Source organism: Martes martes, assembly GCF_963455335.1.
Source record: "Martes martes genome assembly, chromosome: 7".
Classification (NCBI taxonomy): Eukaryota; Metazoa; Chordata; class Mammalia; order Carnivora; family Mustelidae; genus Martes; species Martes martes.
The window spans coordinates 115,157,838-115,171,061 of NC_137894.1; the positions used below are offsets into that span (position 1 = coordinate 115,157,838).

The 13,224-nt window shown below is 50.9% G+C and overlaps 1 protein-coding gene across 1 annotated transcript in view; it reads left to right on the plus strand.

Moving 5' to 3' along the window:
• The window catches only part of FBLN5 (fibulin 5), a 74,329-nt gene that overhangs the window by 43,849 nt on the left and 17,256 nt on the right, over positions 1–13,224 (plus strand). Inside the window, exons 5-6 of the mRNA XM_080808705.1 lie at positions 7,433–7,555; positions 10,435–10,551. Coding sequence (XP_080664831.1) covers positions 7,433–7,555; positions 10,435–10,551 — 240 coding nt within the window. The remainder of the gene's footprint in view (positions 1–7,432; positions 7,556–10,434; positions 10,552–13,224) is intronic.

The window sequence follows — 13,224 nt, forward strand, 5'->3', positions numbered from 1 at the left end:
TCCGCAGCCAATGACGTCATTCCAATATGAAGGGCTATAAAGCTAGATGTGCTTAGCACATGTTTGAGTAGGAAGGTAGGCTTGATGTGTTAGGTTGCTGAGGTGCCAAAAGAAAGCTATGACACTTCTAAGGAGCGGGCTGTAACATTTGGAGGAGGAGAGCCACACGATCATGTTTATGTCTTGGATGGGTCTGAAAGTTGTGTTTAGCTTGCTGTCGGGGGGAGAGACTGGTGGCTGGCAGACTATAACAAGGTTATTTCAATCATTTGGAGAAAAGACTGTGAAGCCTCGGAGTCTCCAGGGGAGATATAATAAAGAGGGGGAATTTGCAAGATTTCCAGAAGGAGAACTGTGTGAGAATAAGAAATTGGGGGAAGGACTAAGAATGCCCAAGGTTTCTAGCCCGGGGTACTAGGAAACAGCGAAGCCCTTAACCATGGCATTGGAAGACGATCAGGGACAAGGAGATCACAGAACTGTGGCACTGAGGGTGACAAGGAATTCAGAATGTGGGACAGGAATAAGCTCGGAGGGGACAAGTGAGAGGAGACTGTGGGGCAGATGCAGGGAAGATTGTAAGATTCAAGGGCTGTAGGATTACTAGGCCATGCTTGTGGAAAAGGGATCATCTGCATCAGAGGAAAGACACTGTCCTTTCTTCTAATTGGAATCTTTTGCACTTTTTGTCATCCCTTTAGAGCAGTATTTCTAAGAGCTTCGTTAATGTCCAGGGAACTGAGTTTACTCGTAGAAATCAACTAAAGTGGGGGAGGACTTCTGAAGGCATACAGTGCTCTCACCCAAGCCTGTTGCTATCCACCAGGAGAGCCTTCCGTCCGGTGCAGACTAAGCTGCAAACTTGTTTAAGAAGACTCTAAAAATCCTAGAGGAATATCCAGTTAGGAATCTTTGGCTTGATATTTGAACTTCAGTTCTCTCCTGGACTCCCTTGAACAGCCTCTGAAACTCTGAGCAGATTGCATGGATACAGAACCAAATACCACGATAATCTAGCCCCTTGCCACGCAGAGTGTGGCCCCTGGGTCACAGGAGCTTCTCAGAAGTGCAGAATCTACCAAACTGGACCCTGAACCTCAGCGAGTTCCCCACTGATGCATATGCACATTCAAGTGTGAGAAGTATTGGTCTGGCACAGCGAGTTCCAGATACGGTTTTGCACTGGGATCATGCAGCTAACTTTAAACAGCTTTCCAAGCCTCGACCCCAGGCATTCTGATTGAGTCAGGCAATTCTCTTGGGTAGCTAGGTTTGGGAACCACTGGCTTGTATAGGTTCAAAAATCCTTCTCTGTTGATGGACAAATGGCACAAATCTCAGTAAATGGAAATCTAGTTTGAGCTCCACATTTGCTTGGTTTACAATCATGGTAATAACTAATGCTTTGTGCCCTTCAAAAAAAAAAAAAATACCGTGTCTAGACTGGCCATGAGCAGCTTTGGCTCCTTGCTGTTGGAACAATTTGATACCTGACGCTCAAGAAGGAAGATATGTGCCATCCCTTCCTTGCCCCCACCCCCGACAACTGCAGTGACCGTTCATACATTGGCAGAAGTTGAATGGGCTTGGCCAATTCTCTGCCCAAGTTGAAAGCAGCTAAAATCAGCTGATGTTTACCAAGCACTCTGATGAAAATAATTACCCAAGACCAAACAATGTGATCTCCATTAGTTGCATAGTTTGTTTCTGTAGAAGGTCATAGCTAGAAGGGGCCTTCCAGAACTCTCCTCCAAGCGCTCACTTTACGGATAGAAAAATAGAACCCACAGAGAGGTGGAAACCTGCATTCCAGCTGGTTTCACCCAAGAGGAAAGGATTTTTGTTGTTGTTGTTGTTTGGAAAAATGGACCACATGTTTATTGCCTAATTAGAGACGCAGTATGAACAAGCTTTGTATTCTAAGCTTATTATCAAGCATTGAGAGAAGTGTTGTAAACACAGAAAGATCTGGCTTCTATTGCCCAGGACCCACCAGACACATGGAGTGCAGATGTCCTGGGATTTCAACAAGCGAGTTCTCAAACGCTGAGGTCTTTAATTAAGCAGGTGTTTGGGAAGTAGGTCCTGTGTAACTTCCAGCCTTGGCTGGGCTTGTCTCACTGAAAAATGGCACTGACTCAGCCCAGCAGCAGGCCTGAAACTGGCTTCAGTTGGAGGCATAGGAATGTGCCATTGTTACTTTCTTCTTTCTTATCAAGCCCCATTAGCTTGAGCAAGGAAGGAACAAAAATGGTCTGGGAAAACATGTTGTTTCACTGGGTAAAAATTTACTACCAAGGAAATTACTTTGCTATTTCCAAAAAAGGCCTTTGGAAAGGTGTCGCCTTCCAAATACTTTTGGACATTTTCTCCCAGTGTCACCCAGTGAGAATGTTTCCCTTTGGCTGATGGCCATTCTCGCACAAGAACAGAGACATTCCTCTGAGCTTGTGCACACGGGTACACGGGGATGACCCCTTGTTTGCTCACAGTGCTGGAGAGCAGAAGACACACGAAGAGGGAAGAGTCATAGGTGGGGTCAAGGTTGATTGTATTTGGCTCTGGAATTTGGTCAGACACACGTACTCCTAGGTCATCAGACGTCTGCAATTATGGAATCGTAGATGGACCCGTGAACGCGCAAGTGAAGAGGCGGAAACCGAGACTTGTTGCCATCTCTTGCCACGTGTCTACCGCTCCCAGGGGAGAAGTTCCTGGCTCTGACTCCGGAAGAGCTAACCGTGCTTACGGCCCCCTGAGCCCGGTGCTGTCTTCTGGGTATCTTTGGTGAATCCCAGAACAAAGCCAGCGGGGGCAGAGGCCATGGGTCCCCTACCCTTCACAGCTGTTAGAAATAGCACCTCACTTGGGGTAGGGAACTAAAATTTCCAGGACACCTATGGTGTGCTGGGTGGCGGCTAGAGGACCTGTGTACACGTTAACTTAGGAACTCTGTTTAGTAGCTCTCTTTAGCTAAACACCTAGGGAGGGTCCAGGAGCCTTAATGAACTTGCTCAGTAATACTTAGTTACCAAGTACAGGAGCCTGGATTCACGCCCAGCTCTTCCTGCCCCCCAAAGTTATTTATTTATTTTATCCACTAGCCCTTTCTGGGGAGGTCCTGACCCTTTGGTCTTTTTTCCTCTTAGGCTTTGGTGCAGGCAGAAGGGCTTACGCAGTGTTCTTCCCATGGGCATGGATGGATCATTGGTTTTTGTTTTGCTTTGTTTTACAGCTTTTAAAGAGCCTTTAATTTCAGCTAGAACATGTGCTGTGAAAAACGTTTAAGTATTTTCCCTTTAACTTTCAGGAATAAATGTGGATGTGTAAATGCATCTTTGGGTATGATATGTAAATTCAGATATGATAAAGAGCTGGCATACATATGCATATTATTTATATTCAAACTGATTTATGTCTATTTATGGCAGTATCTTTGGTCTGTTATGTTTGCCAATAGAGATCTTTCTAAAGATTTTATTTATTTATTTGACAAAGAGATAGAAAGCACAAGTAGGCAGAACGGCAGGCAGAAGGAGAGGGAGAAGCAGGCTTCCTGCCAAGCAGGGAGCCCAGTGCAGGACTCGATCCCAGGACCCTGGGATCATTACCTGAGCCGAAGGCAGCCACTTAACCGACTGAGCCACCCAGGCGCCCGCCGATAGAGATCTTTATAGGAGAACCTGCGAGCCAGCACAAAGATTATGGTCCCTCCCCAAGGTGTCTCTTGAGTCAGCCTGAAAGAGTTCATTTGTTTTGTTGTCTGGGTTGTTGGGAAGTTGCCTTCTCATGTCGTGAGCCCACCTCCTCCATCCTCTACCCCTGAGAGATCGCAGCTGGCCATCCTTCATTCACACTGTCTGAGTACACCTGCCCACGTGAAGCTTGCGTCTGGCTGGGCACGTGAGACAGAGCCATCGGTATGAAATCCTAAGCGAGAATCCCTAATACGTGGGCTGCTGTCCTGCGGCCTGGGAGCCCAGTCTGGCCAGTGGCCTCCTGAGAGGATGGCAGGGACATGATTGATCTTGATGACTTCCTGGAGTGAGCAGTTGTTTCAGATTGAGAACATTTCCATTGAGGGCCGCTTTGGGGACGTCTAGCGGAAGAGGTGACGGCTCAGACCAAGCTGCACAGGTCAGCAGGGCTGTGCCACTCAGCGCAGAGGACAGCTTCTTCCTGGACAGGTGCAGGCCTGGGCTTCCATCTGCCAGCAGGTTCTGGAGATGGGAGCGAGCTCTCTCCTCCGGTTGCCAGGGGCACTGGCCACGTGGAGAGTGGACGGATGTTGCCCCACCTGGCGAGAGACGAGCCACGGATGCGCTAGTGGAATCGTCTGGGTGCCAGGGCAGTTGACCAAGGCAACAGCTCCCAGGAGAGAGACAGGGAGGGGATAGAGGACTCTAAGGAGATCCTCAGTCTGGGAGTGACATGGCTGGAGGGCTCTGCTGGAGGCCAGCTCTCCCAAGTGGCCTGGAATTTTGGGAGGACACACACACACACACACACACACAGCCGCAGTAGAACCTAAAGGATGAATGAAGCCATAAATAAAGGACTGAATGAACCGAGCATTCTTTCTTGGGAGACTCTTCCTAAGTATCACGTGGGAAAGGAAATAGCAGAGGCGGTTTACACACGAGGATAATGACACTTACTCAGGTTGCTGTAACTTGTACTTTTCCACTGATGCAGAAAAGGACCCTTTGCCAAAGAATGTCCTTGGAGTGGTTCGATGTATTTTTCTTTCTGTTATTTAAGTCAAATGTAGTTAACGTAAGCAGTTCAGCTGGGAGCTGGGAGGTGTGATGAGTCTTCCGGCCCTGCTGGAACCCCAGGGTGAGAAGAACATTCTAGCCTCTGCTCCACCAGGTTTGTAAGCTCATGGTGGTTTTCAGGGGGGTTGGTTGTGGGTTGCTTGAAAGTCCACACACCAAAACGGTCTTGTCAGCACGTGGGCTGGGGAAACCCATCTGGGGGTTCTGTCTGATGTTCATGGATTCCTTCATTCATTCAACAAAAAACTTTTGATCATTTGCTATAGACACAGAGTCCCACCAGGTATGTTTTCAGGGTATGAAGGTGAGACACACCCTCGGCAAAACTCCAGGGACTCACAGGGTTCTCAAAAAAATATGTATATCATGACAATCCATTTGGTGAGTGAAAGTGTAAAATACACATTTTTGAACGTACGTCGACAGAAAAGCTGTTAGATCGAGTTAATTCTTTAATTCAGTAAAAGTGGTGGAGTCCTTCAAAAAATGCACTTTCCAGATGTAGTTTCTAGGCTTGACTGTTTTTGCACGTGCCCGTGTGTGTGCACGCACGCCTGTGCCCTCTCGGGCCCGCACGCCCCTGGGAGCCCCGTCTGGTCCGCTGGCTTGGGTTGGTTTCTCCCCGCAGGAGTCCGCCAGCCCATTGTGTGTGACAAAAGTTACACAAACACAGAGTCTTGGGAACTTGCTATCACCAAGTCTAATGGCTCTTCTCCCCTGGGGTCTCTCTCACCCTTGAATCCCCTCAAGGCAGGAAAAAGCGTGCGCATTCCAAAGGCACTGTTGTTCCCAGGGTATAGTTGCCATCCATCACTCCAGGCCGGAAAAATGTAACCATGCCCTGGCCGATAGTGGCAGTATTTATTATCCTAGTCTTCGATAGGGATTGGAGCATGAGTGGCTGGCGGCCAAGCATTATTCGCTAGTTCCCCTGGGAGGCTTCGCTGGGTGGGCAGCACTGGGGGTGGAAGGGAGGCCAAGGGCAGGGGCAGGAGCTCTTGCAGCCAAGAACAGGCTGGGTTTCTGCCACGAAGACCGCACATCATCAACGTGTCAGGGTAGAGTGAAGGCCGCACCACCTGGGAGCCAGGTTGCACTTGGAAGCTGCATGTCAGAGGCCTGAAGGCCGGTTTCCTGAGATGCCCAGACATCTGATCATTTGGTGTGGGCTGTGGATGGATGGGCATCATCAGTATTGACACGTCGCAGGGGGGGTGGTGACCATGGTGGTATCACCTGAACCTGCCTTGGTGATGTGCCCTCTGCCATTCCTGCACAGAGGGGCATGGAGTCAGGTGGGCAGGGAGGTCTGGGCTCAGCTCTTGGCTCGGTGCTATTCATGCTATCAGCACAGCTCTCCCACCTGTAAGATGGAGGTTATGAGTACCCCTCACAGGGTTTGTGAGAATAAATATGGTGACATCTGTGCCGTGTTCTGTATACACACGACCTGTGCACACAATATGTGCAGACCACATACACACGACGTGCAGATTACATTTGCAGGTACGTATGCACGCCGCTTATACACGTGACCTGTGTGTACCGCGTACACACGCTTCACATGCTGGGTGAGTAGCTTTCAGTGTTATTTCCAATTGTGTGTGGTCCTTTGGAGGAGGCAGGGAGAAGATGTAGCTGAGGCAGCCCCCAGTGCAGGAGCGAAAGGAGTGAAAGGCAGGTGCTCTGCTAAGGTACGGACGGGAAGGGGAGGCTGGCGAGGGGAGGCACTGGCGTGGGATACGGGATGTTTGATGGATTCCATGCGGCGAATTAATAGATGAGTGTTTAGGGAAAGTCCCCTCCTCCAGGTGGAAGTGAGGGCGTGGTGTCGGGAGGTTGTTATAGGATGCAGCGCAGGGAGAAAGGGCAGAAGAATTTGCTTCTGTTGAAACAGTTCTGAGTGCTGAGGGTGCATACCAAATGTCATGGCGAATGTGGCCACGCGTATAGCTTGGTCTCTATGCTCTAAGCTCTTGATTGGGGGAAGGGACCGACTTGGACACAGGAAGCTGCACACTGCCAGCCAACCAGCCGTGCACAGGCAGCCATGCAGAGAGCCCAGTGTTGAGCAGAGGGCAGGAAGAGATCAGTCCCAGGAGCTCTGGAGTGGAGCGGGGGGAGGCTGCAGGGCTCCGTGAAGCTTCGGGAAGGTGCAGGCACCCCAGACTGAAGGATTCTCATGGATGGCTACAATCAAGCGGCTTCACTCCTAGCTTCCTTTGGCAGGAGATGTTTATTTTTCTTCTGTTATGTTCTCAGAGGTGTTTCATAGGTACGCAATAGACCCCAGTTTAATACATGCATGAATACGCCAAAGACAAAACGTGTTTCTAAATCAAGCCCTGGTTATTATCAAGGTGACCTGCTTTTAGAAAGTGGTGGGATGGGATGTCAGTAGACTCCCCCAGGATTTGTGTTCTCTTCTTTTGTGGATTTTCTTTTGTGGATTTCTGGGGGAGCAGACCAGGTCTCCAAAAAGGTCAGTGTCTCCTAGGGGTATCCATCAGGGAGATGCGTCCATCTCCTTGGATGTAGCCTAGAGACATTATCACCTCCTTCCCAGAAGGACAAGCAAGCAGCTGACACCCCTGGTGGCTCCAGGGTTCTGGATAAATATAGGTGACAGTCTCTGGACTATGTCTGTGTTACAGATGTGGACGAGTGTGCAACGGATTCTCACCAGTGCAACCCGACCCAGATTTGCATCAACACGGAAGGAGGGTATACCTGCTCCTGCACCGATGGCTACTGGCTTCTGGAAGGCCAGTGCTTAGGTAACAGCTTGCTGGGCTCGCAGAGACTCTTGGAAGTTCATGGTTGCCAGGGGTATTGTGAAATGGGGGCATAATGGGGTGGCTTCAGGGCAGTGGGCTTTTCTTTGTGGGGGGAGAGATGTAGAAGGCAATGGAGCCTGCACTGCTCCTTTAAATCAATCGAGACCATCACCGTCAATGTCCTGGTCAGAGTGTTTGAATATATGTTTTAAGGGCTTGTATTTGATTTCACCTAGACCTACTTCCTGCCTCCAGGAAGTTTATATCCAAGGCGGAAAGTGCTAGAGGTGAGGATGATTCCGTCTTAGTGAGAAATCGTGTTAAGAAAAGTCACAGAAATGTCCCAAGTCTCAACTGTGGGTCAGTAGATTCTAACACCGCCTCCCATTACCCACCCCACTAGCTGTGGTCTTTTTACTCCAAAGGAGTCAGTCATCACCAATTGAGAATTTCACCCTTGCAGTTGGCATCCGCTATATGATCTCTCTGTTTATTTTTACTGGAGGGTTATTTGCCTTTCTTCCCCTCTGGTTTTGGTTTAGCCAAGTAAATGAATTCATAGCAATCTCTAGCTGTCACTTGAATTCTATTTCTAGGGTGTGATTTCTATGCTGTGTTTTCTTGGAAAAGCCTTACCAGTTCAAGTTCTCTAAGACCCTGTTCTTGTGCCCGAAAATCAGTCCTGGAGGAGCGGAGAAACAAATCCAAACAACATCATGGAAACAAAAAAAAAAAAAAGAAAGAAAGAAAGAAAAAGGAAAGAAAGTTCTTTTTTCTAAGACTCCCTTGATTAAGACTTGAGTGCCAGTCTGCTCTAGAGCCCTGTCTGAAGCATCTTTAGGGCCTGATAAGCCAGACTAGACATGGCTTGGTTCTCCTTTCCAGGTGTGCACCGGGGAGCTGGCTGCACATGGGGGCATTTGTGGATATGATGGTCGCTGTGCATTTTAACGAACCTCAGCTATTGTGGAAAATTTGATGCCACTGATTTGAACATAAGCAGATCAGTGTGAGTGAGTTATTTGTACGGGAACTTAATATGTCGGCTCTCAGAGCTGGAAGGGATGTTAGATATTATGTCATCCAACTTTTATAGAGTTGGAAACTGAGACTCAAAGAGGGGAACATTTTGAACATAGAGGGAGCGGGGTCTAAAATCTGGCTCCTCTCCTTCAGTCCAGGTTTTTTCCACCACGAGGGGGCGCTAGAGAGGATCAGGTGAGAGGGACACAGGCTCCATTGTAGAGACTTTAGGGCTGGGCAACTCTTCCCCATCTGAGGGGGGGCCATCAACAGGGATATTTCTCTCCTTGAGAGGGCTGGTCTCTACCACAGGGCCTGACGCTTTGGGAGGGATCCTCCTGGAGGCCTAACCTGGTGCCACACGCTCAGCCCGCTCCCACTTCACACCCAAAGTGGAGACCTTTCCTAAATGTGGCTGAACTCATGCCTTCTCCTGACCAAACTCTTCTTTCCCTTTCAAAGAACAAATCCCGTCACCATCTCCCACCCCTTCGGTACACCTTGGGAGGCATTGCTTTTGCAGAAAAATGAGGAGCCGGGAGCTGCCTTTCCCCCAATGTCCCCCCTAGGTGGGGGAGGCCCTCCCACCCCCACTCCCAGCGTTGCCTCCCTGGCCTCGGTGACAGGCCCAGCAGCACCCTGGGAAAGGTCAGGATCAGCAACCACACAAGCCAGTGTGCTTTCCCAGCGGGAACTGCAGAACGCTCAGTGGGCAGTGGGATGGGCCGGCAGGTTAGAAGGAGCTGCTGCTCAGAGAGAAAACAGAATCACAGGGGCAGGACACAGCCTCTGAGGGGGCTGAACACCAGCTAAGGTGGAGGTGGGGTCCTTGCTGGCAGTGGGTGCTAGAAACCAGGCACAGAGACAGAATCGGAACCAGTCTCCAGAGCCCAGGCTGGATGCTGGTTCCAAGGAAATGGGGTACCGGGGAAGGAACATCTGGCGGAGGTTGGGGATAAGATAAGGACCAGCTACAGGTGCAGTGAGATCAACTGGTCACAACAGGCAGTCATATAGGGGAAGTCTGGGGTCTCCATCTCTAGGCTTCATTCAAGGCACCCCGTCCCAGAGGAGTGAATTCTCTTGCCCATCAGCCCATTAACTTGGGGGTATTGGGAAGTGCTTTCCCAATGACATCAGGCTCCCCATTGACTGGTACATGTTAGCAGGGAGGGCATATTGCCCAGCTCTGCTAAAAGGCTTCATTCAGCCACAGAGCCACTTGCTCAGTAAAGGCCAGCCGTGGCTTGGGGGAGGCATTTTATCCAGAGTTTTATGTCTGCCCTGGTGCAAGCAGGAGATTCAAGGCGATGTCCGGCATCCTTGTGTTACTGGATCATAGGTCTCCAGACTGCCGTGTTGCCCTGCTTGTCCTGGCCTACACTTGCCCTTGCTCCTGAGCGCTAGACAGATCATTGTTAACGGAGCTGGCGAGGAGCCTGTTGGAGCGAGGCTGTGGATTCCTCTTACACTTTAAGCCAACTTGTCCCTTCCTGGGGCTGTGTGACATTTCTACAGAATCTTAGAGTGGATTTTTGATGTTGGATCAATCTTAGCATGGAGTATTGAAGTTGAATAAAATCTTGGAGGCTGTCTGCCCCACGTCCCAGTTGAAGCAGATATTTCTTCCAGAACTTTCCAGGCAGGTGCAGGTGTTCATGGGACTGACGTGGGTCAGGAAGGGTTGTAGGTGGATTGAACCTTAGACTCCGGAGGGTATCCCCATGCCTGATGCTCAGTTGGTACTGTCTTCTCTTTAGTTCCCCTTCCTTTCCTGGTCCTGCTCCGAAAGATGCCAGGTGGGGCCCTGGTGATTGGGAAGAAATATCTCACCTTGCTGGCATTTCTCTTTCCAGACATTGATGAATGTCGCTATGGCTACTGCCAGCAACTTTGTGCGAATGTTCCTGGATCCTACTCTTGCACCTGCAACCCTGGTTTTACCCTCAACGAGGATGGAAGGTCTTGCCAAGGTATGCGACGCAAATGATCCCTTGAACATGTTGAGAAGCACGAGACGCTGTCTTCTCTGGAGTCTGATGGTTGACGTGGTTATAGCGTCCTGCTCCCTGTCACCGTGTGCCCATGCCCGCTGCTTACAGAAACCTGAGGTCCAAACCGAAGGTTATGGGAAACATCTCAGAAAGGGCTCTGAGTACCGCTGAGAGGAGAACCACAGTCATCCATCAGCTAGGGCTTATGGTTTCATGGATTTGCTTCTCTCTGTGTGTCTACGTTCCATAAGTAGCCTTGCCAGCTTTCTGAGCTAATCGGAAATTTTCACGCATTTCCTGTAGCCTGATTTCAGTGTCTGATGCTCGAGAGGGGTGGTCAGCATTCCCCACAAAAACGGAGTGAAATAAAGCCCCCCCTCCCCGCTTTTTTTGAGAGAGGAAGTGAGCAGAGGGAAGAGGGGCAGAAGGAGAGGAGAGAGAACGAGAGAATCTCAAGCAGGCTCCACACCCAGCGTAGAACCTGACTCGGAGCCTGACGTGGGGCTCGATCTCACCCCCTGAGATCATGCTCTGAGCTGAAACCAAGAGTTGGATGCTCAACTAACTGACTGAGCCCCAGGCCCCCGGCGCCCCGAAACAAAGGCCTTTTCTGAGTTTTACATGATCACTTCAAATACTGAGACGTGAGTAAAGCAAGCTATATCCCTTCTGCAGTCTCCACCCGAGGGTTTCTTCTGCTCGGGAGTGCATGGGGGCTCAAGGAATTCGTGCAAGGCCTGCCCAGCCCCGGGCCCGCCCCCCGCCCCCACCCAGGCCTCCAGCCCTGGCAGCCACTCCGTCCTGGGTGGAGGTAGCACGCCGAGACTCAGAATGAGGTCTTTGTTTGGAGCCGGCCACCAGGTTCTGCAAGGCCCATTTCCTTGTCACACCATTTGAGGTCTGGCGGGTGGGCTGTGAGCCAGCTGGTTGGAGGATATTATGTTTCCATTAGCTTAATCGGATCTAAATCATTGGGTAAACAGGAAGGCATCAGTGAAAGGGTCTGATCCTGGATTCTTTCTAAGTCTTTCCTCCAAAGCTGGTTCTGCTAATTGTTCCAAGAAGTCTCGACTGCTTTCCTCTTGCCAGGAGAGGTAATTTTCTTCGGAAAGCGGAGGCCAGGCCTGGGGGTTGAGGGAGCCGCTAGAACAGGGGCCCTTCCATCCCCATGGAGCAGGCAGCTGGCCCCTGACTCCCTTGCTGCTTGCTGGGAGGAGTGACGTAGGGCAGAGGCAGGCTTCTCTGGGCGTAGGCCGGGGTTTGGAAACGCCAGCCCAGCCTTCCACCCAGAGACTGGCAGGGTACCTCCAGCACCTCACGGAAAATAGTCGTGCACAGCAGGGCCCAAAGGCCCCGGTGTCCTTCAGGCCTCTTGGGGACAGACCTGTGACGGGGAGCAAGTGAGCCACCGGGCAGTGCCAAGTCCAGCAGCGCACTAAGGCCTGGACGCGGGCACCCAGCCACGAGGAGACTGCCTTAGCCAGGTCCATGGGTGCAGCAGGGGGCTATGTTCTCCACTGAGCTTTGGTAATCCTCATGCCTCATGCAAGGAAGGGTGTTTTGTGCTCTTGGAAGCACTCCCCCATCTGTTAACCTCACTGAACCCCAACGATAGCTGGAGGAGATAGGTAGGGCTGTCGCCTGGCTCTGCAGAGGAGGAAATCAAAGCTCAGAGGTGTTAAGCAACATGGCCAGAGTCACACAGCCAGGGTGTGGCAGAGCGGAGAGAGCCAAGGCTCCAGCCTTCCTGGCAGGCGGGCTGGAGCGGGGTGTGGCCTGCAACCACTCAATTCAGAAGGGCACCTGGGCTGTATGGATCCCAGGGGGCAAAGGCCCCGGGGGACGTGTTGCTCTGCAGAGATAGCTGAGAGCTGCAAGACAGCAGACCGGACCGGAGCTCCCTCATCCCCGTGTGGTCAACATGTGGCCGGAAGCCAAGGGCACCAGCCCTAATCCCCAGCGGTGCCGTCCTGCCTGCACTTGACTCAGAGGCCCCCTGCCACGGCGTTTCCTGGCTTCTGGGGTGCAGAGCCTCCGAGCTCTGCTGGGGAGACTGGTGCCTCGCTGGACCTTCCCTGCAGAGTCCTGTTCCCCCTGGCCCCCTCCCCCACAGCTCTAAAGCAGCAGGAGGTGTGTGGGCATGGGATTAGCCCTCCCAGTTAAGAAAAGCTTCTCAAGCTGTTCCTTAGGAAGGCTTTTCACTTGGAAAACACTCGAATCTCTATTCAGAGCCTTAAGAGGTTTACCTGGACTTTGAAGGGGAATTCTCTCAGCTGGAACTTTGGTCATTGGCACGTGGGGCTCAGGAGAGGGTGTGCTTACAATACGTCAGCCAATGTCAGTGGAGAAAGGGGCTCCTTCCTTCCCTTTCTCTCATCCTGATGAACTGTGCAGAATAAATAATTCACAGGTATTATGGAAAGACCCCTGACTCATGTTTCAGTCCCAACTGTGTTCTCGTTAGCCTGGGGACTTGGGCATATCTCCCAACGTTCAAACAGCCTTAAAATTATCAATGTATCATTGATGTACAATATTATTTATTTATTTGACAGACAGAGATCACAAGTAGGCAGAGAGGCAGGCAGAGAGAGAGGGGGGAAGCAGGCTCCCCGCTGAGCGGAGAGCCCGATATGGGCCTCTATCCCAGGA